This window comes from Harpia harpyja, chromosome 11 (genome assembly GCF_026419915.1).
Source record: "Harpia harpyja isolate bHarHar1 chromosome 11, bHarHar1 primary haplotype, whole genome shotgun sequence".
Classification (NCBI taxonomy): domain Eukaryota; kingdom Metazoa; phylum Chordata; class Aves; order Accipitriformes; family Accipitridae; genus Harpia; species Harpia harpyja.
This window is the reverse complement of record NC_068950.1, coordinates 915588-942531: the sequence shown is the minus strand read 5'-3', so window position 1 is coordinate 942531 and position 26944 is coordinate 915588. Positions and strand designations below refer to the sequence as shown.

Genomic DNA, 26944 nt, shown 5'->3' with positions numbered 1-26944 from the left:
GGGGAGCAGGGAGAGCCCGGGACCACCCCCACCCATCGCCCTGCACCCCCAAACCGCAGGGCAGGGCGAGCGGGGCTGCAGTGCCATCAGCCAGGGTGCAGGCAGTCCCTGCCCAGCACCGCTCCGGTCCTGCCTGGCAATGGCAGGGGGGCTGGCAGAGCAGAGTTTAGGAAAAAGCCCTTTCCCCACACCCACGAGGGCAGGAGAGCCCCTGCCCAGGCGGAGAGCTGCCTGCCGCTGCACAGTGGGGAGCACGGCCGTCCCCAAGGGTCCCTTGGCCGCTGCGGGCACGGGGCGAACCGGAGGTGCCCTTGCTGCTCCCCCCAAATGCAGACTACAAGTCCCAGCAGGCGTCACGACACGGAGAGCCCGGCCAAGGGCACCCTGCGAGGGGGCAGGGCCGGATCCCGGCTGGCCCCCCGTCCCCCCCCGGAGCTGGCGGGAGGCAGTGGGAAGAGCTGGTGAGAGGACGCTGACGGAGACACTTTTTTCCCATCCTAAAAATAGCAGCTGGCCATTTCCCCAGCTTCCCGGCCTCGCCAACGCTCTTCCATTAGATGAAAAAAAAAAAAAAAAAAAATTGCAGCCACCTTCCGTCGGAAAAAGAGCGGCTGCGTGTGTCGAGAGAGGCACACGCACGCCGCAAATAGAAACTGGGGACAGAGGAGAGCGAGAGGGAGCGGAAGAAGGAGCAAAGCCGTCCGTCCCCAGTTATTCCCAAGACGTTTTAATTAGCACTCGCTCTGACTTTGAGGCTTTGCTTATGCACAGCGCAACGTATGACCTTTAAAAAAAAAAAAAAAGGGAAGAGAGGGGAAGGGAAGAAAAAGGCACTGGAGCAGCTCAGAAACTGGGAAGTCGGCTGAGCTTCAAATAGGCTCAGCGTCAGGCACTCAGAGGCTTTTAATAAGCTACAGAGTGAGAAATTTAACACCACAGGCACTATTTTTGATCACTTGTGAAGGGGGGGGGGAGAGAAAGACAGAGCAAGCGAGAGGAGGGGGAGGAGGTGGTGGTGAGAAGAGGAGGCAGCCAAGATTACATCCTGGGTGGCAGCGCCAAAAATAGCCGTGCCCCGCTCCGACTGCGGAGCCGCGGGGAGCCGAGCTCGCAGCCCGCGGGGAGGGCAGGCAGGAGGCCGAACCTGCTGCCCGCTGACCTTTGCTAGAGCAGCTGCCCACACAGGCAAGCCAACTCGCGTTCCCAGGCAGGCGCTGGAAGACTGCAGGGAAAAGGGGATTAGAGCGAGGCAGAGGGACCGCAGCCCCACGCGTCCAGGGGCCAGCGGCTGCCTCGGTCTCCCCCGGCTGGCGAGCCGGCGCTGCGGGGTGGTTGCACAGCAAAGAGAACCTGAAATCCCTCTGGGGAGGCGTGGGGAGGACGGCACCGAGCGAGGAGCCTGGCAGCAGATGGTGCCGTTGGCAAGACACGCATCCTCGAGCGTCTGGCACAGGCAGAACCGGCCCCTCGCTCGAACCCACTCCTTCCCAACGGTGCTGCCGCTGCTCGAGGCGCGTGGGGACCGGCGAGTGCCTCCCGCTTCCTCCGCGCTGCGAGGAGCCTGGGGCAACCTCCTCGGACGGGGCTGCTGGCTAGCAAGCCCCCAGGCAAGCAGCAACTTCAGCAGAGCAACATCGTCAGCCACCCCCACCACACACGGATTCAGGAAAGACTCCCACCACGTACGGCATCTGCTTCCCTCTCCGCACCAAGCCCGTCTCCAAGGAGCAGGGGGAGACTTCCCCTGCTCTGCGTGCCACATGCGCAGTGGAAACGCAGCAGCAGGGGAACGGGTCAAAGCCCGGGCAGCTGCTGCCCAGCTGCAAGAAGTACCGCGAAGAAACAGCCCAGCCGACGGGAATTCCTGTGGCGAGGGAGCCGGGAGGCTGAGCAAAAGCCAGTGTTGGATGGGGCAGGGGAGTCGGGACAGGAAGCCTCTGGTACAGACCTGCGCTACCCTGTGGATGCCGCCTCCTGCGCTGCTGTAATCCTGCTGTCCAGGTGGATTATTGGAGGTGGAGGTGGCTGACAGCACAGGGAGGGGGTTATAAAATCTGCCTGATAAGCCTCCCGTAGGTGAATCTCCCACGGGAATCCCCAGCCGAACCCCAGGGCAGTGCTGGAGGGACACGTTCCCCGAGCGACTGCACCCCAGCAGACCCCAGCGTGGGGGCAGGAGCCTGCCCCGGGGCACCCAGCCACCGGCGCACCACAAGCTGCAATTTGCTGCCTCCGAAGAAGGTGACATGCTACGAGACAGGATTACATTTCCTTTTAATTGATCAGAGCGTTTTCTCCGCCTCCATTTGTCCCGCACCATCTGTACAATCGGGGAAGCCAGGACAAGTAGGACAGTCTGGGGTTTCTCTACATCGACAGTGGAATTCCTGCAACACACAGAAGTGGAGTTGGTTTTAACGCAGGGTGGGGTCGGCAGAGTGGTGGATTCTGATCCGAGGGCTTGGCGCTGGCTCAGGCTGTTAAACCGCAGCGAGTAAACAAGAGCCACTGGCTCTCTTGGGCCTGACCTCACGGGCCAAAGAGCACAGGGACCAGAGATCAGGGAGACAGCAGGGGAGCCGCTGCCCTGCTGTACCTGCTCCAGGCAGGCCATCGGAGAGGCTTTTCGTGACTCACCTGCCAGGCACAGCACACACGCTGCCGCAGAGTAAGTCTCCCAACTGCCAGCACGTGGGAAGAGGAGGGATGAGGCACAGTCTTAGCAGGGTACAGGGAAAAGGGGCCACGAGGTAAGCAGCCCAGCCTTGCCTCCCCTGAGACAGAAGCTGTTTGTTTTTAGTGGCAGGGAGTGTACACAGAGCAGAGGCCGCACATCGCTCTCCCTCCGGGGCCCCAAGCATCCAGACCGCTCCTGAGCTGCCCGCTGGTGTGGCCTGTCCCAGCGGGGACCTGGAGGCAGCAGCGAGGCCCCACCAGTGGCTTTGGCCTCCCAGCATGTCCCGGTGTCGGGCTGAACCCCGCGGTGCGATGGCACAGCACAGCACCATGGCACAGCACGGCACGGCACAGCACCGGGCCCTGCTGCCATCTAGCGGCTCCGGCTTGGCTCTAGGCAGGGGCCCCCCACGACCCCCCCCCCCAGAGCTGACACCCGACCACGGGAAAGGACAGCTTTTGTGTCACTGCTCCCTGAAACCCAGGCACAAACCCTCGTCCACCCGCACGCTGCCCAGCAGGCCTGGCTGCTGCGAGACGAAGCTCCCTACGGGCAGCACGGAGCAGGGACACGTCTCCAGAGCAGGTCTGGAAGTCTCAGCCGGGATACAGGTGACACTCACCTTAACTACTCCAGGGCTTTTACAAGGGCTTCATTAGCTTCTACTTTAATCTGAGCTTCTGCTTTAGCTGCTTCATCGGATGCTGCAGCCATCTCTGAAACAGCCTTCTCCAGGTTTGATTTTGCAGCCTGAACACGAGAGCACAAGGAATGTGTCATCGAGACACCACCGCAGGACGGGTGACTTGTCCTGCAGCCCGCTCCCTTCACTGCAGTCGTCAGCCCCACAACACAAGGCTGGCAGCAGACACCTTATCAACAGGCCCTGCTGCGGAAAAGCTGTTCCCAAGACTAAGAGGGGTGGGGAGGGGCAAGACCAGCATCTGTCCAAGGGGAGGGAAGCAGCCTGGAGAAGGATTAACGACTGTGCGGCTTCTGCTCCCCACAGCCTGTAGAGAGTTCACTGAGGAGGAGCTCCAAGCCTTTGATCCCGATCAGTGGGTGATGGGGAAGCTGGGGGTGAAGGCACAGCCCTTGGTCGGGGCATGCTTTGCGCAGCCACAGGAAACTCCCGAGACAACCACCCCACACGAGAGAAGCAGGGAGCAAATTCCCCTCCATGAGGGGCCGGGTACTCACAGCCAGATCCAGCATGTCCATTGTCACCGCCTCCTCTGCCAGCACCTGCACGGTGGAGTCCGCGTGGACCGTGACAGAGCCACTGCTCACTGCAAAGGCACAACAGCAGGGGCCGAGTCAGGCAGCGCAGGCAGGGCTGCCAGATGGGCCTCGTTTGGGGGTCCACACACAGGACGGCACGGGCAAGCTCATCCCCAGAACCTCCACGATCCCTCTGCCCAAACAAAACCTTGATGCCCTCCCGTAACACTTCCCAAGTCCCGTAGGGACTTGTTTCCTATCAAAAGGGAAGCTACAGCAGGGGATGCACCCAGAGAGCCTGAGCAGAACCAAGAAAATGTGACCCCAGACCATGGCCTCACACTGAGCCCCATCTTCCAGGGCAGATCCCCGGCCCTGCAGGGCAGCCTCCAGCAGCCCCTGGGTGGCTGGGAAAGCAGAAATCCCTGCAAGCGCATCAGGGCACACCTTGGTTGGCAGAGTCTCCCCTGTGAAAGCCCTGAGAACGCCCCCCCTCACCCCCCCCGCAGGCTTCCCTTCCTCCCCAGCTCCGTCTGCTTTACTTACCGAAATACTTGGTGGCCGTGCCATCCTCAGCATAGACCGTCACGACTCCCGGTTTGAGGACCTGCAGGGTAGGGACGTGAGAGGCCAGGATACCGAAGGAGCCGGTCAGCGTGGGCACGTCCACCTGCTTCACGTTGGCACCGTTGTAAAAGACCTGTCCGGGGAGAGCAGAGTGGATGGGAACAGTCCGTCACCAGGAACGGAGGGGAAGGAGAGAGGTGGCTCCCCCCGACTCTGGAGAGGCAAGGGATGCGGTGGGCACCCTGCTCCCAGCAGCCGGCAGGTTTAAGGCACAGCAAGGTGCGACCAGGGCAGCCTGGACCTTCACAGGGTGGGAGCGGGGCCGGGCTCTGGAGGAAGGGTCCCGGCAGACGGAGTGGGAAAGCGCCCAGAGCCTCCCGAGGGGCACGGGTGGCGGGAAGGCGGCACGCCGAGACACGAAGCCGGGAGCAGGCGAGAAGCGACGGGCGCAGCCGGGAGAAGCCGGAGAAGAACGTGGGGAAGACTTCGACGCCGTCACCGCAAGCCTGCCGTGCCGGCATCCCGCTCAGCTCTGCCCAGGCAGCGCCAAACCTCCCGGCACCGCAGCCCCGTCCCCAGCGCCTTTGCCCCGGGGAGAGCGGCGAGCCCCGGCCGCCGTCCCCCCCCCCCAGCATTCGTGACGGGGGGGGGGGTAGTGGGCAGGGTCCGTGCCCCTCGTCGGCTCCAGCAGAAGGGCCGGGGGCTGGAAGAACGTGAAGGTCACCCCGCGGGCCCCGGCAGAGCTGCGGCGGGTCCCGGGCGCCCGCAGGGACGGGAGGGATGGCGGAGCGGCGGGGGTAGGGGGGGCCGGTTACGGCGGGCCGGGCCCGGGCCAGCGGCCTACCTGCGTGGGTGAGGCGAAGGTGAAGGCCATGGGGACGGGCCCGGCGGCGGGGTCGGCATAGCCGCGGGCGCGGGGCGGCGGCAGCGGCGGGCGGGCGGCGAGGCGCAGGAGGAGGCGGCGGGCACGGAACATGGCGGCGGCGGCAAGGGCGAGCGGGCGGCGCGGGGCAGGGCGGGACGGCGGCGGGACTACAACTCCCAGCGTGCCCCGCGCATAAGCCATTACGCAGCCTGTGGGGCGCCGGCCGCCGGCCGGAAGGAACGCCGCGGTGGGGCGGGACCGCGGGGGCGCATGGGAGTTGTAGTTCCCGCGGCCCGCCCGCTGTTCGTCGCGCTGATCGGTGCGGGGGGGGGGGGGGCAACACACACGGACGGGACGGGACCCCGCAGAGCCCCGGGACCCCCCACCCCGCTCCGCGCCCGGGCGCCGCTGCGGGGCGATGGGGCCCGAGGGGCAGCCCCCCCCCCCTCCTCCTCCTCCTCCGCACCCCCCCTCCAGCTCCGGCCGTGCCCCGCCGGCTCGGGGGGGGGCCGTCCCGCCCCACCGCGGGGGGCTGCGGGGAGTTGGGGGGGGGGCACAACCTGCCGCCACCCCCGGGGCCGCGGTGCCGGGGGCACCTGGGGCAGGAGGGGCTGGGGGCTGCGCCGGCTCGGGGGCGGGGGGGGGGGGGCTGTGGGGCAGGCAGGGCTGGCTGTGGGGCAGGCAGGCAGGCAGGTCGAGGTGCAGGCAGGGCTGGTGCAGGCAGGGCTGGTGCAGGCAGGGCTCGGGGCAGCCCCTGTCCCCACGTGACGCCCGCGCCGCGCGGGGGCGGCTCCGGTTCATTCATAAATCCCGGGGCCGCCCCGCCGCACCGAGCGCAGCGGCGGCGGCGATGGAGCCCCGGTCCCGGTTGTAGGTGAGTGTCTGGCCCCGCCGCCTCGCGACAGCCCCTATCGCGACAGCCCGAGCCGGGCCGGCCGAGGGCGAGCCCATCACGCCCCAGCGAGCGTGGAGGTCCCGGGGGCTCCTGCCTCGCCGTCTCCATCCCTGCCTGCATCCTTGCCTGCATCCCTGCCTGCATCCCCGCCCCACAGCCCTGCCTGCATCCCACACCTCCCAGCCCTGCCCCACAGCCCAGCCTGCATCCCTGCCTGCCTCCCGCATCCCTGCCTGCATCCCTGCCTGCACCCCCCCCCCCCACCGCCGGGCAGGGGCCGGGGGGGCCGTTGCAGGCAGGGGCAGCAGAGCGGGTCCCCCCCCCCCACGCCGCTCCCACCTGCGGGAGCGCGGCAGCACCGGGGTCCCCCGGCCTCGACGCCCCCCCCCCCGGCCCTGGGCAGCGGCCCCGCGTCCCGGCCCCGCCCGGGGGGGGGGCAGCCCGGGGACCGCGGGGACCGGCCCCCTCCTCCAGACAATGGCCCTCCTGTTCCCGCCGGATCGCCATGGAGACGGGATTCCTCCATGATGGGGAACAGGAGGGACATTCTTCCCGCTCACCCCAGCCCCCCCCGCCGCCCCCCCCGCCTCGGGCCAGGGGCTGCCCCGCCGGGATCCCGTCCCGCGTGGAGCCGCAGCCCCGAGCCTGCTCCCCCGGGGCCCCCCCCCGTGCCAGGCCCGGGGTCCCGCCGTGCCCCCACCATAGCTGGGCCCCCCCCTTCTGCTCCTGGGGGTCGCAACACCCTGTGCTGCCCCGCTCACCCCAGCAGCTCAGAGACGCCCGAGGGTGGGTGCAGGCAAGGGGGTGTCTCTGCCCCGGGTGGCCCCCAGCACCCCGATATCCCCCCGAGGGGTTCGTACCCCAGACCGTGGCAGGGCCGCCCACCAGCCCTGCACAGCGCAGCCATCACCGGCTCTCGCCACCGGCCGTGACATGGTCACCCCCTGCGCTGTCCCCACGAGCAGCTTTTCCCACCCGGCCACGGGCTCCATTCACATTTTTCGCTGACCTGATTTTGAGCGGTTTCCAAGCACCCTGGCCGGCGCAACGCCCATCCCTGCTCGCCACCCTGGGGGCTCCCCCGACACCAGCATCCCCCACCCCAGCTCAGCCCCAGCAGCCTGGGACACACAGACCCGCAGTGGGAGCTGGAGCTCGGTGGTCCCGGGGAAGAGCCCTGCTGGAGCCGTGCTGGGCGGCACGGGAGGGCGAGGAGGTCTCGGCCGGGTGGCCAAAGGCCGTGGGTTTTATGCCACGGAGGGGGTGTGGAGGTGGCTGTCCCCTGGCCCCGTCGGCTCTCGCTCCTCAGGGGCTCAGTCCTTCTCCATCACCCGTGGGCCCCTCGGCAGCCCCGTCCCCTCCTGCGTGGGGACAGTCCGGTGACGAAGCCGCTGTCGGGCTGACTCAGAAGTGTCACCCGTTGCGCTCCAGCGACACCCACGCCGGCTCCACTCACGCAGGGTGTGGGGTGACCATCTGCTGCCCTTCCCTGCCGAGCTGCCCCAGGCGCTGCTCCCCCCCCCCGAGCTTCCGCAGGCAGGGGCCGGGCAGCCCGGACCCCCAGCAGCGGTGCCTGGGTGTCAGGGGCCGCATTTTGGCCCCGCAGCTCTTTGGGGATGGTGGCGCTGGGGCAGCACTGTGTCCCTGTGCACCATCTCGGGGGGGACCCTGGGGTAGGGTCGAGCCCCCCCGGGCCAGCTGTGGCCACCGGGCCCGGCCACCACTCGGGAGCTCTGGCTGCCAGGCTGGTGTGGGCAGCATGGCCTCGCTCCACCAGCTGCCGGCGTGGGCCCCACGGGTGCAGGGACGGGGTCTGTGCCCCACACGAATCCGGGGGCTGGGCGCGGGGGGGGGGGGGAGCAGTGCCTGTCCCACCCCAGGGGCTGTGCCCAGCCGGGGGCAAGGGGGCTCCCCTGAGAGGGGCAGCGGTCCTGCCTCCATCCCTCCATCCCTCCGGAGCCACCTTCCCTCCATCCCTCCTCACCACACCCTCCGTCCTTCCCTCCCTCCTCCCTCCTGACCACACCCTCCCTCCATCCCTTCATCCCGGTCCCTCCCTCCATCCCTCCCTCCATCTCTCCATCCCGGTCCCTCCCTCCCGGTCCCTCCCGGCAGCTCCGCACCGCGGTGCCGGGCAGGGCCCGGGGCCGGGCAGGACCCACCGCCGCCGTCCCCGGCCCGGCCCCGGCACCCCCCCCTCTGTCTCCCCCCGCCCCAGGACGCGCTCCGGCCGGGACGGACCATGAGCGATGACCCGACACCCTGGGACAACGCGACGGAGAGCGCCACGGTGAGTGGGGCCACCCTGCCCGTCCCTGCCCGTCCCTGCCTGCCCCTGCCCACGCTGCCATCCTCGGGGTCCCGGGGGAGGGGGGGGATGCGTGCCCGGGAGGTGTGGGGTCTGCGTGGCTGCCGTGGGGCTGGGGTCTGCGCCCGGGTGGGGACGGCAGCAGCCACCCAGCCCCGCTGTCGCCCACCCTGCTCTGCCAGTCCTGGGGGTGGGTGACACCTCTCTGTGCCCTGTGCAGCCCCCCCGACGTGCTCAGCAGCCCCCTGAGATGCTCTGGGTGCTGGGGGTCTAAGGGGGCCTGGGTGCTGCTGCCGGATCAGCCCCTCTCCTACAGCTGGGGCTGCCAGTCTGGGGGGGGTGCAAGCACCGACCCCCACGCTGGGGCAGGGCCAGGGTCCCATCCCCGCTCCTGCTCGGCGCGGGGGCCGCTGCCGGCTCTACCGCCCCGGCTGCGGTTGCCTTGGTGAAGGCAGGTTCCCGGAGCCGGCAGCAGGCCCGGGGGTGGCGGGGGAGCGCGAGCGTCTCCGGGGAGCAGCGCTCGGCGTCAGCCGCGGTGCGGGAGGGGGCTGCCCCGGCACCCACCCCGGTGAGGCAGGGTTTGGGGCTGGACCGTGTCCCCCCGCGCGGCTCAGCCCCTGCCACCCTGCGCAGGCGGTGCCTGGCGAGGTGTCCCCCCAGGATGGCTACGTGCTGCTCCTCGCCTTGCTCTCCATCTTCATCGGGGGCACGCTGGTCCTGCTCTCTGGCATCCTGATTGTCTGCCGCCGGTGCTGCGAGGCTGACCGCCGGCACTCCAGGTGGGGACGGGCCACGGGGACAGGCGATGCCGCTGTCCACGGGGTGTGTGGCACCTTGAAGGGGGCCGGGGGGGGCCAGCACGGGTCACCACTGACCCTCCTCTCCCTGCAGAGCCAGCGATGACCCCGAGAAAACCAACACCACCTACCTGGACGACTCGCAGCCAGCCCAGGGTGAGTGCCACGGTGGGGCCGGGGGTGCCACCGTGGCCTGCCAGCAATCACCCACCAGTAAGACCAGCTGCAGCCCCAGCAGCACCCCCAGCTCCCTGGTGGGGGTAAAGCAGCTCCTGGGCCCTCCCCGCTCCTGGGTGCAGCCCCCAGGCCTGGGGCAGGGATGGCCAGAGACCCCCTGTGCCTTCCATCACCCATCCCAGTGGTGCCCCAGCTGTGCGAGCAGGACTGGGGGCCGGGAGCAAAGACCGCCAGGCTGGCATCAAGACCCCGGGTGCGGCGAGTTTGCCAGGCCTCAGCTGGGGAAGCTGGCATGCACTACGGCAGGGGGGACCCTGGTTGCTGAGCCCCCCCCCTTCTCCACAGATATCACCATTAAAGTGGAGGACCCTGACTGCCTGTCATCCTCCAGCTACCGGGATGCGGAGAACGAGCGGTTCCTTTCCTCCAGCTCCTCCACCGCCCGCCGCGTCTCCTTCAACGAGGCCGCGCTCTTTGACCAGGGCAAAAAGACCCAGGAGAAGGGGAGGAGGTGAAGCTCTGGGCTGGGGGGGGGGGCCGTGGGGGGCCAGGGCCACCCCTCCTAACCCGGCGTGCCCTGCAGGTACACGCTGACAGAGGGGGACTTCCACCACTTGAAGAACGCCCGCCTGACCCACCTGCACCTCCCGCCGCCCGCCCTCAAGATTGTCACCATCCACGAGTGCGAGTCCAGCGAGAACAGCCTGGCCATGACCCCCCGCCTGCCCCCGCCCAAGCCTGGCCTCGCCATCTTCCAGGTGAGCCCCCAGCACCCCGGGGGGACAGGGGACCAGTGGGACACGGCGGGATGGGGTCCAGGCATCCTGCAGCTCCCCAAGGAGGCACCGCTGGACCTGGGGTGGGAGGCTCAGGGCATTGCTGGACGCAGGGATGGGGGGTCTCGGGGCGGGGGGGGTCCCCTCCTGCTGCCCGACCCTTGTGCAAAGCCCCCTGAGCACGTTCTGCCTTGCAGCCCCCCGCGGGGGCCCTGCCCCAGCCGGCGATCCCCAGCCATGCCGTGTGCCCCAGCTCTGCCCTGCCTGGGGACACCTACAACTCCACCGTGGACACCAGCTTCACCGAGGCCAGCCCGTCCGCCTCCTCCGACTCTGGGGAGGGCCCCTCGGTGAGTGCCGGGCTGGGGGGGGCCGCAGGGCCAGGGTCGGGCAGGGGAAGGGTCTCTCCAGCCTTGGCAGCCTGCGCAGCTCCGGGGAGCCATCCTGCCCCCACCCCGATTCCCTAGCCCAGGGACGGCCCCGTGCCCTGGGGGGGCTGCCTGCCCCCCTGCTCCATGCCAGGGCTCTGGGGAGAGATGTGGGCATCCAGCTAGAAACGGGCTCTGCCCCCCCCGCTCCATCCCCTGCCCCAAGGGACATTTGTGCATCTGCTGCAGCCGAGCTTGGCAGGAGCAGGACAAAGGAGCCGAGCTGGGGCTGGGGGGGCTGGGGGGCCTGGAGCCGAGCAGGCATTCACGGCCCCCCCACGCCTCCAGTTCGCAGCAGCGCCCAGGAGCGGGAAGGCGGCTGGGGTGGGCAGCGCCGGCCCTGGGGAGCCCCCCCCGGCCCCCGCGCAGGGCACGGTCCTGCAGTTCTTCACCCGCCTGCGCCGCCACGCCAGCCTGGACGGGGCCAGCCCCTACTTCAAGATCAAGAAGTGGAAGCTGGAGAGCACCCAGCGGGCGTCCAGCCTGGACACGAGAGGTGGGAGCCACTGCGGGGATGTGCTGGGCACGTGGAGACGCGTGGGCAGGGGGGGCTCGCCGTGCCGGGATGGGACTGACCCCCCAGCCCTGCCCTGTGCCCCCTCCCAGGGTCCCCCAAGAGGCGGCAGTTCCAGCGTCAGCGGGCGGCCAGCGAGAGCATGGACCAGGAGGACCGGGACCCCCACCAGACCGACATCATCCAGTACATCGCCCGCACGGACGACGTGGCCTTCCACCCCGCGGGCGGCCCCTTCCTGCCCTCCCCCGCCAGCCCCCCACCCTCTCTCGGCAGGTATTTTTCAGTAGATAGAGGGGACGGGGACGGGCGAGCCGGGGACCGGGAAGGCACCGAGGGACCCTGCGCTGCCCCATGCACGGGGGGCTTCCACCTTCACGTGGCTTTGGTGGGGTGGCCGGGGGGCGGCAGGGTCCGGGGGGAGCCGGTGATGGGGAGGGTGGATCGGGGTACGGGCAGGGTGGTGGGGACAGCATGGGGGACCGCGTGGCACCCCGACACCGCTGCAAAGCCTGCTGCTCGCCGGGTCCATCCCCGTCCCCGTTGTGACGCCGGGGTGGTGCCCGCAGGCTAGAGCCGGGTGAGGGGGGCGCGGGCAGCCCCGGCGAAGCCGGCGTCCCGGAGCAGCCCAGCGCCTACCACGACATCTGGAGCCTGCGCGCCTCGCTGGAGCTGTACGCCTCCTCCGAGCGGAGCAACGACCAGGACTCGGTGCGCAGCGACGGCGGGGACAGCGTCTCCTCCGCCGGCGGCATGCCCCCCTGCCCTTCCTCCTCCCTGGACGAGGCCGAAGGCCCCGAGGAGAAGCTCTGGGGTCGCCCCAAGCCGGAGGAGTCGGAGTCCGGCACGCGCAAGCTGCTGCAGATGGACAGCGGCTACGCCTCCATCGAGGCGCCCAGCCGGGGGGGCGAGGAGGGACCCCCCAAGGACCAGACGGCCTCGGAGAAGCGCATTTGCTTCACCAGCGCGGGGCGGAAAGGTACCATCTTCGAAAGCTTCGAGGGCCGGGAGCCGGAGGAAGAAGAGGAGGAGGAGGAAGAAGAGGAGGAGGAGGAGGAAGAGGAGGGGAGCATGGCCCGGGGCGCAGCGGGTGGGGGTCCTCCCCATCCCCACAGCCCCCTGGCCTGGTCCCCGTACGGGCAAATGTTCCCGGGGCGGGACGCGCCGCCCCGGCGGGACTACAGCATCGACGAGAAGACGGACGCCCTGTTCAACGCCTTCGTGCGCCACGACCCCCAGTTCGACGAGTCGCCGCTGCGGGGGAAGCACCGCTCCCGCACCCACCTCCGCAAGCAGTGGCAGCACGCCAAGCAGTACAGCGACCCCGGCGTGCGCTACCCGGCGCTGGAGCGGCACCGCACGCCCCTGCGCCGGGGGGACAGTGCCAATTACCCCCTGGACGCCCGCTTCCACAGCCCCCTGCCCCGCATCGTCAGCGCCGGCGACGAGGAGGCGGCGGAGGCGGCCGACGGGGTTCCCCCCGCCCCGGCGCTTCCCGACCCCGAGATCCAGGTGATCGTGGAGGAGCCCGGAGAAGTGGCCCCTGAGCCCAAGGCTGGCTCCGAGCCCCCCGGGGACGATGCCTGCCCCGGCCCCGGGAGGTGCCTGGGGCTGGGCTCCGGTTCGGACCTGATGGACAAGATTGCCGGCGGCCTCGAGGAGCGGCTCTACGGGCACTTGAGGAAAACGGGAGAGAGCACGGAGCGCACGGTGGCCGTGGCGGCCAGCGATGCCCCCCCCGACCACAGCCCTGTCTAGGCCCAGCGCGAGGGGGAGAGACCCCGGCACAGGGATTCGGGGGCTCCATCCCCTCCTGCTGCCGGCGTGGGCACCGGTGCGGTGCCCGGCGCCCGGCGGGAAGGGTGGCCCTGGCAGGGGAAGGCCAGGAGGGCGCGTGGGGTCCCCTGGCTGTGTATCCCCCCCCCCTCCCCACCGCAGAGGTCCTGCAGCGTGGGGTGGCCGAGCCCCCTCGCTCCCGGGAGCGAGGTGCCAGGCGGCAGCGGAGGGTCCGGGCTGGGGGTGCCCGGAGCGGGAGGGTTGGGGCACAGAGGTGGAGCGGAGCGTTGGCCGGGAGGTCAGCGATGAGGGACTTTGCGAATAAACCCCCAAACCCAGCTGAGGCCCAATCCTTACCTCATGGCAGAGCTGTGTAGCAGATACGCTCTCTCCCCTCTCTCTCTCCGGTTTTTTTACAAGCAATAATGCCTCCCGTCCGGCCGGGAAACGTCCCCACGACGAAGGGGCCGGAGCTGGGCCTCCCTGCAGCCAGCTGAGGGATGCCACGGTGCCACCCTGGCAAGGGGGGGCGATTATTTGGGGAGGGGGGAGTCTCCTCTTTGTGCCCACGAACCCCCCAGTTCTGCAGGGAGCCTGGGATCTAAACTGGAAGCCGGGGGGTCTGGGGCCATCGTGCTGGGGCAGGAGGATGCACGAGGGGCTTGTGCATCCTCCCCCCCCACGGGGGCACGGGTGAGCTCTGAGCCCTGCAGCAGCGTCCCGAGGGCTGGGAAGGCAGGACCAGCCCTGGGACCCCCCCTGTAAATACCCCCAGTAGTAGGGGTGGGGGCTGCCCATCGCCTGCCCCGGTGCTGTCCCCTCTGCCTGGGCACGCAGGGCGAGAGCAGAGCGTGGGGCTGGGCCAGCATGTGCCGTGGGTGACCCCCAAGTGCTCCGCACCCCCCTGCCCTCCCCGGGAGCTCAGTGCTGGGCTGGAGGCGTTCAGACGATATTTATTGATTTTTACAGAGGTGGATGCTGCTGCTCCAGAGGAGGGGTTAGCTTTTTATTGGGTTTTTATTTGTGTTTCAAACAATGGGTGAAAAAAAGGAGGGGGGGGGATAAAAAAAAAGCCCAAGACATGTTACCTGGGAGACTCAGCAGCGGGGCAGGCAGGAGGGGCAGGCAGGGCACAGCTGGGGCCCCCCCACGCCCCTCCATAGCACCCCAATTGCATGCAAGTAAAGAGGCCGGGTCGCTCCTTCCCTCTGCAAAGTCTCTGTCCAAAGCACTAACTACAACTCAGCATTTTTAAGTCTATAAACAAAGGAGAAAAAAAACCCCAAACTGTGACTTTTCTGAGCTTGCTTCTTACCTTCCACCCCCCCCAGGGACAGTGTCCTCCCCTGCCCAGGAGCTGCTGGGGAGGGCAGGGACCCGCTCCCACCCCAGCATCACTCCCACAGCTGCTCCCAGAAGAGCAGGGTTTGCCTGGGGGGGGCCTGCACCCACCCAAAAGGAGCAGAGCCCCCAGAAATTGGGGCTGGCCGAGACCCAGCCCACACCCCCCACCCTGCTTGGTGCAGGAGGAAGGACATGAAACCCACCTCGCTGTTTTCACTTTATTTTCTTTAAAAAAAAAAAAAAAAAAAAAAAGAAAAGAAAAAAGACGACGAACGCACCCATTCCCTTTTCCGAGCCCTTTTACAGCATGCAGGTTTAATAGAGTTTTGCTTTGTCTTAATACCTGTTTTTTTTCCTCATCTGGTTTATTTTAAACACATCACGATGTGTAGGAATCTCTAAATATACCGCAAATATAAACAAAACAAAAAAAAAAGAGGAAAATATATAATATATAACAGTAGTCTAAAACATAAAGTGCACGGCAATGGCTTTGCACGACTTCTACACAGCCAGGGTGGGCACGGCCAGGCCCGGCAGGGATAGGGGCACGGGTCCCACCGCACCCCGGCCCCGCTCATCCCACCCTTCCCATCGCAAAATTAAAAACAGAATCAGTGTCTTGATTGGCAAAGAGTGATTGGGGAGGAGGGGCAGCATCTTCGTAGCCGGAGATTTCATCTTCCGAGGTGGTAAGTGGGGTCTGGCCACCGTCAGCTTCTGATTCCTGGCGCTGTCCGGAGCGGGGGGGCCGCAGGGAAGGTGGGGGGCGGTTTCCTTGGTTGGTTTCCTCTGGTTTCTTTTTGGATCGCAAGCACAGTCCACTCCCAGGAGAGAGGCAGAGATGGGACGAGGATGGGGGACGCAGGCTGGCCCGGGCCCTGGGATGCTGTTTGTGGGAGAACAGAGGGGAGGGGGGGTTAGGGAGGGCAGGGCTGGTGCCAAACTAGGGGTGCAAGCCCCTGCTCCGCTCCTGGCCCACGGGCAGGTCGCACCCTGCTGCAGGTCTCCCTCTCCCGACAGCACCGTGCGGATGGGAGCGAGGGGGCCTGGGGTCCCTGCTCTGTCCCCGGGAGGGGTGGGCGTGCTTGCACAGCCCTTCGGCCAGGTAACCCGGACCTGCCCCGAAACCGGGAAGCAAAAACCCAAGGGGAAAAACGCAGTCAAGGGAACTTCATCTATGCCAAGGAGAGGAGAGCGCTTTTTTTTCTTTCAAAGGTTTTAAGGCGCTAAAGCGGGGGGCAGCGCAAGAGCGGGTGATTTCCAGCCCGGCCGTCCCTGCAGTGCATGTGGGAGGGCCGGGAGGAGAGCGAAGGCAGGGACCGAACCAGGCTCAGGCAGCCTGCACGGACCTTCTCCTTCCCAAAACCGCTGGGCAGCTGCTGCGCAGCCCCCACGCCAGGTACCCGGGTGGGAAGGGGCGAGAGGAGCAGCAGATCCCCAGGGAGACCCAGATCCAAGGCATTTGCTTGCCAATACAGTAACTCCCCATGCAGGTGACTCACTCCCAGCCATGAATTAAAGATGAAAGCTGCTACAGGGGCTGAGCGCGGGTCTGACAGCTGCAGGGGGAGGAACGGGCTTTTATTTCTGGCTTTTTTCACACCACAAAGCTGATCGTGATCCAAACAGATAACAGAGCCTCAGCCCCACAGAGCGCCAGTGACGAGCACAAGCGTGAGGCCGGGGGTGGATGAGCGCTGAACATGAGTCATTGCTGGCTCACTTATGAATGAGGGGTGGGAAGAAGGGGACAGGGCTGCGGAGCAGAGGAGGAAAGAGCCGGAAGGAGGAGGGGAAAGCAGGGAGGATGCTCAGCTTCCCCGAGGAGAGGAAGGGGCTTGGGCATGGCAGTGGCTTGGCCACGGGTGACACAGCCACCTCCTGGACCGTGGGGAGGTCCCATAGGCGCCTCTCTCAGGGACACCTCTGGAAACATCCCGGTGCTCAGCATCCCAGCTCCTCCGCACGCCGGAGGCTTTGTGCTCCCCCCAGTTGGGAGCAGCAGGGAGCAGAGCAGGGGAGAAAGCGGGGGACTCCGGTGTCAGGGAAAGGGGGGTTGTCATCATACAGCCTGACTGCAGCCCAGGAGGGGAGAAATGATTACGACAGCAGCTCTCGCCTGATGTGGCAGCAGCTTGCAAGGAGGGGATAGAGCAGAGCCAGGCAGGCAGCAGAGCAGGGCGCAGGGAGCACAGGGGGGTCCCCACTGGGCTCTGCACCCCGCCAACACCGCAGGGGATCCAGACTCTGGCTGCCAGGGACGTTTGCAGAGGGGTGCTCAGGACCCAGACCTCTCCCCTCTCCACACCCAGAACTACAAAACACCCTTTCTAAGCTCCCTCCTGCTGCCCACGGTTGGGGCAGGCTCTGATGTCTCCCCTTTGCCCCCCTCTGGGCAGTCACCCAGGGTGGCCACCCCCTCCCCGTGGGGACCGGGCTGCCCACGTACCTGTGCAGAGTGGGGGCTCCCGCCTCACTGCTGCTTGCAGGTGGAGAGCTTGCGGATCTTGCTGCTGGCAGAGCAGGCCTTGCGGGAGGGGTTGGAAGAGGCGCTCGCCCGCCGCTCCGCCTTCGATTTGGTGCTCAGCTGTCCCGTCTCTGTCCCGTTCATGCACACGGCCTTGGGCAGCCCTTTGCCACGGCTCTGCCCGTTCTGCCCTGCCTCCTCCTCAGGCACCTGTCCTGCAAGGGAAGAGAGACGGTGAGGCAGAGGGAGGGCAGTGACCCTGGAGCATCGCCTCCACCAAAGAGCAACCCTTCCCATCGCCTGGAACACAGGCTGCTCCTGAGGGAAATCAGAACCCGTTTGTTTCTATGCCTTCAAGGACCACAGGAGAGGTAGCCCCAACAGTGGACGCGTAAGGCAGGGAGCCCGAGACTGCATCTCCCTCCCCGCTCCCACCAAGGACCCGTTTCTCCAGCACACAGCAGCTGGTAGTCCCCAGCAGACAAGAGAAAAGAAAACCTGAGGCAGCAAGCGAGAACCACGGGCAGGGCCGGTCCAGACCTCGAGAACGGCATGCCCCCTTCCTCCTCCCGGGCAGCCGCTGTGCCCACCCTGAACCCCCAGGCAGCAGCCTGGCTCCTGGCCGGGGAGCAGAGGGGCAGCAGTGGAGGAAGTCACTCCTCTTCCTCCACCCTTCTCTGGAGGAGGGTGCAGGTCCCAGCCCCATCCACCGACCTTCGGAGTACCCAGGGGCCCAACGTGCTTTCGCAGCGGACGGGAAGGTCTGCTTCACCTGCAGCAGCACGGCCGTGGCAGGGGCCGGGGGCACTGCCTGTTTAGGCAGCGATGCAGCATCTCAGGCATGCCACTGTCCCCTGGAGGGGACACCCAGATGGGAGAATGGCTTCAAATCAGCCCCTCTCCCCTCCTCTGCAGGCCAGCTCAGCGTGACTCAGCAGAGCAGATCAAGAGCCATTTCTAGAAGCATCTGCCCCCACTGCCACGGCTGGACCGGGGCTCGGGTCACATCCATTCACCCAGGGAGTGACGAAGGGCCCCCCCGGCACAGCCCCGGCCTGGAGTGGGACGGGACGCCGCCGCACAGGCAGCCCAGCGTGCTCCCATGAGTAACGCGGCGCATCCCCTGGTCAGACGCAGGGCTGATGAGAGGATTCGTCAGGTTCCCAGCTCCCCCCCACCGGATCCAGCCGAGGCAATTTCCTTCCAGCAGGAACGTCATGCTCCAGGGCCCTTCAGTTATGACTCAGAGGTTTGAGTGGAAGCGAAGGCTGTAAGACGATTATGTATAATTTTCTTTAAAGGATGCTCAATCCTTTCTCTGCCAAGGCCGAACGGCACGTCATCTCTCTGTACTTGCGCCAATGATCACCCCACCGCCGCTGAGCTCAGGGAGGAAGGGGACACAGGTGGGGATGGGGGTGATGGGAGAGCTGCTTTTCCTCTGGAGGAGAACAGCGGGGGTCCACCTCAGACCCCTGCACTCCTCCACATCACCGCATCATTCCTAGGTACCGCTGCGGCAGCAGGGCTACATGGGTTCCTGTCTGCTCCGCTCCCGGCCTCCATCCCCACATGGCTCTTACAGGGAGCCCGGCAGCTACGCGCAGCATGTCCTCCGTGGGTGAAGAGTCATTTGGGAAACAAAAGCTGCAAGGGGACACAGAGGTCACCTTGTTCAGACAAAGTCACCTTCAGCACCCACCTTCCTCTCCCTGGAGGGCTCGTGCTGGGGAGAGGGATCAGCCTTGCTGAATGCTCGCAGAGACCTGAAGCAGCAAAGGCAGCAGGAGCCTGGACCCAGCACAGACCACAGCCCCTCTGCCTGGTGGGAACCAGCTTTGGTAAAGCCTCACCGGTGCAGAGACCGTGAGCAAAGTGCAGGCTGCAGCAGGGCAATATCCAGCAGGCTAGAGTAAAAACACATCCTTGGAAATCAGGCAGCAGATTGAGCACTGCCATGGCCAGCCTGGCCTGGCACAGGCTGCGAGCACCGGAGAACGAGGGTGCTCACCAGGGAGTGGATTTCTCCCCCTAAAAGCAGGCTTAGCTGTAGAGCTGGGCCCAGGCAGGCATTACCTTGAGAAATTACCCTGCTGATTGATCTACAGATCAAAGGAGTCAGTTCTTCAAGCTAGTCAGCTGCACTCCCGGCTTGCTAAGAGCTCGGGAGCCCCTTCCCGGTGCTGTGGTTTGGACACTCCAGCATGCCAGAGCTGGGCCTCTGGCCGTGCAAAGCAGGGTGAGGTACTGCTTGTCCACCAGAGGCTCGGGACAGGGGCTCAAAAACAGAGAGGGAGGGTGGGATGGATCTGCCTGTTGTAGAGAAATTCTGCGTTACAAGTGCAACTGATTCCCCCATAGACCTGCTGGTGAGCTGCTCCTTGTATCCCTCCCTGACAGCTCCACCAAGTCTTGACACAGCTCCCAGTTATTGGCTTGCTGCTGCTTACCTGAGCACTTCTGCCTTGCCCTGAGAAGAGCCAAGGATTGACTCGCCAGCGACGGCTGCTGCCTTCGTGCACCCGAGCCTATCACTGCCACAGCCGATGGCACCCACTGTGCTCCGAGGGGGGGCCATCCAGCCTTGCACCTCCTGAGAAACACCTTTGCACAGCTCACCACAAAGGATGGAGGTACCTTGGACATCTGTCATTACCTCAAATACTTTCTGAAAATGACTGGCAAGGCGAGAGGCTCAGGAGCACGAAGCAGAAATGCTAGCTCTACCCGGCTGTGCACTTACGGACCTGCTATCGATCTGATCGGCTTCCAGCTTCTGACCCCTTAAGAGGGGGTGACTTGCTAGGAAGGGCTGAGGCATCCAAGCTCTAGGACCTCCTCCAGAAAAGAGGGACATGCTGGCCCCAGAGCTCCTCCAGGGACGGGGCTCTCCCCAGTGACTCGGAGCAGAGCAGCTCACCGTGGGTCAGGCTGCAGCCCGAGAGCAGCGCAGCCTGGCCACCCCCCACCCCTCCCAGTTCAGGGTTTTTCCTCTTCTCCCTACATCCCAACTGCACGTCTGCAGAGCCTCAAATAACCCCATTCAGAGCAAAGCTGAACACTTATCCTTCCCCTCCCTCAGCTGAACTCAGGCCAAGTCAATTAACATTTCTGACTGGGGAGGGAAAAAAAAAAAATCCAAACAGTTCATTTGTCTTTTGTGTGACTCTTCCCTCCTCCCCCTCCCACCCTGCTTCAGAAGCACAGTCCCAGGAGTCTATTATGGATACCAAGGAGGGAGGGAGAATTGCAAGCTAATTTTACCTCCTTCACCAATGACAGTTGCTGACGTTCAAATTAATGAAAATAAAAATTCAACATGGGATGAAGTCTTGGCAACTGTCTGCCCACACGGAAGCCAGTGACCCAGTGCTGTGTCTGTTCGAACAGCTATATCCTACCTTACCATTACCAGCTGAACAGTGCTAAAAATAAAATAAATAAAAGGAGGGCTGAGAGAGGCATTGAGAACGTGCATGTTCGTCCTTGCCACCTCTCACATTTCTTAATGGCTCCATCCAGCTCATTCAGGCACAAAAAAGGCTTCAAAATAAAACCATGAAGAGCTTTTGAATTGCTGTGTTTGTCAGACACAAACACACACACATGATTTGCAGCTAGAAACGCACCTTTTCAAGCACCAGGCTTCACTTAAAGACTCCAGTCCTGGCTTTATTTTCCAGCCTCAGTCTGAATGCTAAGGGAGCGAAACAAAAAACCCAGAATCAAGCTATGCAGCCATTTGCCTCTGCAGGAGGATTGGGCTGCAGCGGAGGAAGGGGTTAATGGTAGGGGAGAAAAAAAAGCAGAGCACAGCCTTCTAAATCTGAAACGCAGCACAAAAGCAACAAGCAAGATGCTTACATCCATTTATTGCATATGCTGCCTCTCTCCAAATAAGAGGGGGCAGCCACTTCTGGAGAGGATGCTTTGTCACGTGCTCAATGCCACAGTTATTCTCTCCTCAGCACTTCCCTCGGACGAGATGTTTAACACCGATTGAACCAGGGGCATGTAACATTTAAAGCTCTCTACAGAGCTGCATAAATCTTTAAATAACCCTTTAAAAATAAAAGCACATTCTCAAAGCCCCTTCTTCCTCTGAAGAATGCAAGATTTAATGAGGTTCCCTCTTTTCCCCTCCCAAACTGAACACCCACTCCCACCTATGAGTCACTTGTACTCCTGCTCTCGCTGCCCAGCAGAAGAACCACAACTGAATTGATCAGTCATTTACAAGTTTTTTAAAATTTTTATTTTAATATGGCGTCACCGTTAGAAATGTAACATTCTCATGGAGCTGAGCAAGTTCAAAAGGATCCTGCAGGAAGACCCAGTTAAAAAAACAAAAACCACAAAAAAATGCAAAAAACACAAAACCACATTTATTCTCTATGCAAGCTGCCCCCCTGCCTTTGCAAATACCATGCAAGCCTACCAGAGCATACTGTACACACACTAGGCTCCTTCCTCACCCCCAGGAGCTTGTTACGAGTGTTGCGCTTCTGGTGAGGGGATTCCTGTCCATCACAAACATTGAACCTGTAAACTGCACCTTCGTATCCCATCTCACCAGCCCCTCTTAACAACAACAACAAAAGGGGGAACAGCCTTATTTTAAGGGATCTCTACAAGTCCTGTGAACAGCTTGACCTCTGTCACAGCCTGATCAGAAGTTGTAGGGTAGAGAGAATGATCCATCTCAGTGGACCAGTTCCCAGCTGTTCAGTGCTTAAGTCCAAATCAAATCTGTTACTGCTGGGTTTGGGGGCACACTGGACTATGCTTTCTGTCCCTTCTAGGGTAAGCCAAGCCAGAGGTGATTTATCTGAGGGAGAAGAATTTGTTCCATGCTCAAGTATGCTCCCAAATCAACGGTGGTAGAGCCACACGTGTTCAGACTCAATGACCTACCTAAGCCAGGGCTCTGCCTGACAGCGATGGCTGCTCAGGAACATCCAGTATAGAGAAATCCTGCTCCTGCTCCAGATGGTTCCCTGGGGACTTCCTGAGCTCTAGCCCACATCTGGACTGCTGAGTTTGATAGCCCCCAAAGAACCCACCCTTCATAGAAGCATGCAACACAGTCACCAACACTACAAAAGCATAACACCCAAGTGCTGGGAAGAGGACACTCAGACTGGCTGGAAACAATGCTTTATTTTACTATCTACTTAAACAATTAAGCAACAACTCTTGAAATAACTGAAAGATTAAAAGCTGTCACTATTCACCAGTTAAGTTAAACCAAAATCACGTCCAGCCCACCCGCCCTGGGTAACTCTAACATGGGAAGTGTTGGTCTATGGGGCCACAATTAATCTTTAGGTCTCTAATCCCTCTGAAACAGCACAAGTTACAAGAACTTAAAAAAACTTCCAGTAATTTGCCTGTCATCTTCTGAAATGACAGCTCTTATTTGGGTTTAAATACTGCTGTTTGCATTAGGAGTGTATAATAGCTGATATTACCGCTCTGGAGATGATCTCCCACTACCACAGTCACCTGCCTGTGTGTGTGGGTACATCCAGATCAGCTGGCAGATAGACATGGCTGCTGGAAGAGCACCTGCGCCAGCACGGGCCAGGCTCAGGCCAGGATCCTGGGCATGCATGGGGCAGTAACACTGCCCATGGGATGTAGTCGCAGCCACCCACGGCGGGAGGAGGCCTGGGAGCAGACACCGACAGTCGAACAGCAAAAGGTGTGCACATGTGGGCACGATGCTTCGCCCACTCAGTGCGGAGGACTCAGCACCAACCCTCACCCAACCGAGAAGAGGATCTTGCATGCTCTGCTGTTCTTCTTCAGAGGAAGGGCAGAACATGGCGTTTTTTCCAAATGCAGATGATAACCTGCAACACCCAGCTGCAGCGCCGCAGGCCAGAGACCCTCAACAGCAAACAGGACAGACGGCTCTGTCCTGGGCCTGCTGGACACAACCACTCTCTGATGTTGAAAGTCTGCCTAAGCTTCCACTTTTTAATCACACTGAAGTGTGTAAACCAGACAGCAATGCAGGCTAATCACCACTGGAAAAGTTAAAAAGAAACAAAACATTTTTAACTAGAGTGAGAACAGACAGGAACGCATCTTCTGTACAAAATCATTTGTGGGGCAGGTCTGCAGGAATGGGCTGGATTTCACAAGCCAAGTAACCCACTCTGAAAGGGGTCACAAACCATCTTCCTCTGCAGCATGCTGAACCCCTACAGCTACCCTTTGCTTAAAAATACAAAGCCAAAAACTAAAGAATGATTCCCTTGCACAACAAAGTTATCTGCTTTGGAAATAAAACAACTGTCCTGGAGATCGGTAGGATCCTGGTGAAGCTTGGGGGAAGCAAGGAGATGACCCTGCACTCTCCAGCCACTGCCATTAGCTCAGGCCCTGGGAAGCCCAAGAGGGCAGTGGCTTTGGGGCCTAGGCTAAGCTTCATGCTCCTCTTCTGCACCCATGGCTGATGGGAGCATGGCTTCCTCTCCAAACAGCTTGTCATGACTGCTCAGTGCTCCGCTCTGTCCTCTAAGCCCTGCCTCAGCTTCCTCCTCTGCAGCTGGGAATGCACAGGGAAGCAACAGAGCACTGTTAGAGACATGCACATGCTTATTCTCTAGACTGACGCCAAAAAAAGCAGTAACAGACTGTCCTGTGGGCTCTTGGGTTGGCTGCGAGATAGTCAAGTACTAAGAGCAACAGATCTACTCTCACAGAGGTTATCACCTTGGAAGGCTAGCCCTCCAAGGGACATTACAGGCATGCACAGACCAACTGTACCTTCCTTCTGCCTCTTGAAGCCAGTTCAGAAAGGAAAATGTAAAATTAGAAAGGGATATAAGTGATGCTGGTTATGGATTTTCAAGCCTGGCAGCCTCATCAGCACGCTCAGGCCCCACTGTCTGTGATGGAGCTTCCAGCCCCAACATTTCTGCAGAATTACATCTTGGGCACTTATGCATGGGCTGTTCCCAGCGAGAGCTCTTGCAGAGGAAAATGGCTAACCTCTGACAACAGGGAATGCATCTGGCAAGTCCTCTTCTCTCCTGCTTCTGCACGTAGAAAGGACCTAGCAATCAAGTACGTGCTTCAGTGAGTCTATCGCATTTTTAAGAGGATCCCTCCTTTCAAAAAGCCTCCACTAAGCTGTGAGGGAAAGGCCTGGCCTTGGTCAGATTCTAGCACAAAAGTCTGCAGGATGTAAGAAGAGAGCAAAGGACAGAGCTCTGCAGGTCACCCAGCTGGCACTGGGACATTAGTTCTATTAGAAAAGGTTATAAATTACCCGACTGTCACCAGTGAATCAGCACTTGGAAATAGATCTATTTCACTTTGATGAGGCTCCCTTCATCTTGGCAGGCTCCACCTCTGACCCACCTACATATCCTTTTGGCTGAACATCTGAACAGCCACCCTGTTGGGGACTGTTACCCAAGGATGTCATACAGCACGGAGCAAAGTGCTGGCCTAGCGAGTTGGGCTCAAAGCAGCCTCTCTCCTTCTCCCCTTGGAAGGCACTGCCTGGGAAGCCAACCTTATTTCAAGTTGTTGCCCAAAGAAATTTTGAGCATTGGGTACAATTTGAGGCTTGTTACAATTCAAGGCCTGACATTTTATTCTTCCATGATAGTGCTTCAAAAAAGCAACTTCTGCCTAACCAGGAAACCAAGAGAAAAACAAGGTCTTCAGGTGCAGGATTTGGTAAAACCAGACCTTGCTTTTACTTGGGTCCACAGAAGCCCACCAGGCCATCATTAAGGAAACACTAAAGCACTTTGGTTAGTCTTGAACTACAGAAACTAAGGCTTTCTTTATCACAAGGAAAGGTCAGTCACAGGTACCTCTAATTACACTGTGGTAAAGTAAATCAGCATCCTTACAAACAGCACTTGAAACCTTCCCTCCAAAACAAACTAGGCTGGAGCAATTAACCTAGAAACTCATGTTCTGTTGATGTAGGCAGTAAGAACACAGGCAGCAAGACAAAGAAACTGCTGCCTTGATCATGCAGTACCACTGCAATGACTGTAAAGCTGAGCAGCCTTTGTCTTTAGTCTTACCACAGACATGCCCTTCAGCCTTCTGCTCACAAGCTACATTGCTTACAGGTACAGAGAGGCCAAAGAAGGAAAGCTACTTGATTACCACCACTTTGTAAGAACTGCATGGTTAAAACCACACACGCCCCTGTACTTACTAGTTGGCTTACCTTAAAACAACAGGAAATCCCTAATAAAGAAAGAAGCAGTTCTGTAACCAGATAGTTACCAAGACTGGAGCAGAAAAAAGGTCTCAGTGTAAGGCTACAAGCACGCTTCTTCCCCAGATGTGCCATCTACTCTGAACACTGAGTCATTTTAGGGCTCTGCTCCAAAATAACTCAGTCTAGCAAAACTGGCCAAAAGAATTAAATGTGCTAAACAACAGAGTCCACAAGGAGCAAGCTATTAGTGGATGAAGGAAGGAAACTGGCATATGGGTAACACACAGGAAGGGGCATCCTGGTTGATCAAATAAAGGACCAAGGCATCCGGAGCATTATAGCTCACTCACTATGCGTCACTCACACCACTTAATAATCAATAATCTCCTCCACTGCTGAAAGGATTATTCAGACCTCGAGGCCTTTCCTAAAAAGCTTTAAACAGACAAAAAAAAAAAGCCACTTCTGCCCTACCCAACCCAGCATCATTCTCTCCTACCTGGTACTGTGAAGTCCTGAGTGTAGATGATATCATCTTCAATGTCATACAAGTCATCATCTTCTTCCTCATTGTAGCCATGCAGATCTTCCAGATAAGGCACCGCTGTCATACTTCTCCACCTGTCCTTTGTTTCTGGGCTGGGAGGTATGGGCACCAGAGCCTCTGCCTGAGCATGTTTCTTACGAAACCAACTGCAAAGAGTCCAAGAGCAGAGTTTCATCAGTACAGCTTAGCTTTTCAGAAGGCATAGAGAAATCCCTGGCACTATGAGATGGCCTCATTCCACCCCAATATTCAAAGGTATGTGCAGTTTGTTTATGGAAAACTTCCTGGCCAGTTTTATGCCACTGCAGGTTTTTTAATGTGTAATAACCAAGAGAGGCAAGTGTCAAGAAAGGCAAGTCTGTCTTGCTGATCACACTGCAGGGACACCAACAGCCATGTATGCCACTCCACAAGATGCTCCATCCACTGGGTGCTTTGTCAGCTAAGGAGAAACTAACAGTCTGCCCAGCTGTTAGCATATTGAAGTCTGCTGCAAGACACGCTGGAGTGCAAGACATCTACAGAAGGGCAGCTCAGGGTCTGGAAACAGAGTGCAGGAACATTTTCTCCATCACCAACTCAAGCCAAAACTACCTACATTAGCAGAGCTGCTAGAGCTCTTGAGTTGTATCGTCAAAGCAAGCAGCAAAGGAGAAACTTCTAGCCTAAAGTTGAGGCTAATCCAGCACAAGAGAAAAGAAAGTTTGCAGAATGTTGGTCCAAGGGGAGTGGTATTTACTCGCAAGCTCCTTTAACAGGCAGTTTTCAACAAGACCACAGCAAAAATGCTTATACTCTTTTTATCCCACCTCTGCCTCAAGGGACTTCCATTACCATTAGAAACAGTAGCCATAGTGCTACCATCTGCCCAGTAAAGGGTATCAGCTCTGAAAGCTGTTCTTAATCAGATCAAGAATCCAACAGGCTTGCATCACATCAGCATCTCAGAAGCCATATGGGTGGCCTCTTACATTTTTATCACACTTTCATAGCATGGTTCCAACACTGGACTGTCTCTGGGACATCTATCACCACTGCATGTGGGCACCGCACGTTTCCTAGAAGTACTGCTGGAGCCTCCGCACTCCTAGCGATCGTCTCCTGAGTGCAGGTGGGAACAGAAGTTCCTCCAGACCTAGGTACTTCTAACATGCCTTTCCAGCCCCCACACACCTCCTGCTACTCCTTGTTCCCCCTGCAACATGTCCTGCAGCCGGGAGAATCAGCTGCCTGTGGCTAGCAAATGAAAAGGTCAGGCGGATGGCCATCCATTGCTCCCTCCTCGATAAGTGGTAGTGTTCTGCTGCTTTTGAAGGTGGTGTGCCGAGCAGCTGGCTGTCCCTGCTAGCAGAAAGGCTGTCCTACAGAGGCACTTCATCAGG

General features: G+C 61.3%; 3 protein-coding genes across 5 annotated transcripts in view; 1 reads left to right on the top strand and 2 right to left on the bottom strand.

The window, feature by feature from the left end:
* Positions 1–2257: 2257 nt before the first annotated feature.
* ATP5F1D (ATP synthase F1 subunit delta) lies at positions 2258–5546 on the bottom strand. Of its 2 annotated transcripts, XM_052802237.1 has the most exons (6): positions 5310–5546; positions 4445–4598; positions 3878–3966; positions 3300–3427; positions 2638–2681; positions 2258–2387 (listed from the first exon to the last, which is right to left on the bottom strand). In XM_052802237.1, exons 1-4 carry the CDS (start codon positions 5529–5531, stop codon positions 3305–3307), a joined length of 588 nt encoding a protein of 195 aa, XP_052658197.1. In that variant the 5' UTR covers positions 5532–5546; the 3' UTR covers positions 2258–2387; positions 2638–2681; positions 3300–3304. The 2 variants fall into 2 exon arrangements, with proteins under 2 accessions (XP_052658197.1, XP_052658195.1); XM_052802235.1 differs by lacking the exon at positions 2638–2681.
* Positions 5547–6036: 490 nt separating this feature from the next.
* CBARP (CACN subunit beta associated regulatory protein) lies at positions 6037–13339 on the top strand. Of its 2 annotated transcripts, none has more exons than XM_052800849.1 (10): positions 6037–6204; positions 8444–8515; positions 9167–9312; positions 9425–9486; positions 9853–10018; positions 10091–10265; positions 10481–10633; positions 11000–11207; positions 11318–11501; positions 11795–13339. In XM_052800849.1, exons 2-10 carry the CDS (start codon positions 8468–8470, stop codon positions 12981–12983), a joined length of 2331 nt encoding a protein of 776 aa, XP_052656809.1. In that variant the 5' UTR covers positions 6037–6204; positions 8444–8467; the 3' UTR covers positions 12984–13339. The 2 variants fall into 2 exon arrangements, with proteins under 2 accessions (XP_052656809.1, XP_052656810.1); XM_052800850.1 differs by having other exon boundaries at positions 8341–8515.
* Positions 13340–14689: 1350 nt separating this feature from the next.
* STK11 (serine/threonine kinase 11) overlaps positions 14690–26944 on the bottom strand; it is a 45865-nt gene continuing 33610 nt past the window's right edge. Inside the window, exons 8-10 of the mRNA XM_052800851.1 lie at positions 25515–25708; positions 16798–17030; positions 14690–15234 (exon numbers count right to left, since the gene is read on the bottom strand). Of these exons, the coding sequence (XP_052656811.1) occupies positions 16822–17030; positions 25515–25708 (403 nt within the window). The 3' untranslated portion in view covers positions 14690–15234; positions 16798–16821. The remainder of the gene's footprint in view (positions 15235–16797; positions 17031–25514; positions 25709–26944) is intronic.

What these genes read in the sequence shown, in the direction of transcription:
- CBARP (XM_052800849.1), top strand. Translation starts at nt 8,468, where the DNA reads ATGAGCGATGACCCGACACCCTGGGACAACGCGACGGAGAGCGCCACG. An exon ending in CGACTCGCAGCCAGCCCAGG is followed by an intron (nt 9,487 to 9,852) that starts GTGAGTGCCACG and finishes CCTTCTCCACAG; the next exon opens with ATATCACCATTAAAGTGGAG. An exon ending in CTGGCCTCGCCATCTTCCAG is followed by an intron (nt 10,266 to 10,480) that starts GTGAGCCCCCAG and finishes TCTGCCTTGCAG; the next exon opens with CCCCCCGCGGGGGCCCTGCC.
- ATP5F1D (XM_052802237.1), bottom strand. Translation starts at nt 5,531, where the DNA reads ATGGCTTATGCGCGGGGCACGCTGGGAGTTGTAGTCCCGCCGCCGTCC. An exon ending in CACGGCCACCAAGTATTTCG is followed by an intron (nt 3,967 to 4,444) that starts GTAAGTAAAGCA and finishes GTGCCTTTGCAG; the next exon opens with TGAGCAGTGGCTCTGTCACG. An exon ending in TGGACATGCTGGATCTGGCT is followed by an intron (nt 3,428 to 3,877) that starts GTGAGTACCCGG and finishes TCTCGTGTTCAG; the next exon opens with GCTGCAAAATCAAACCTGGA.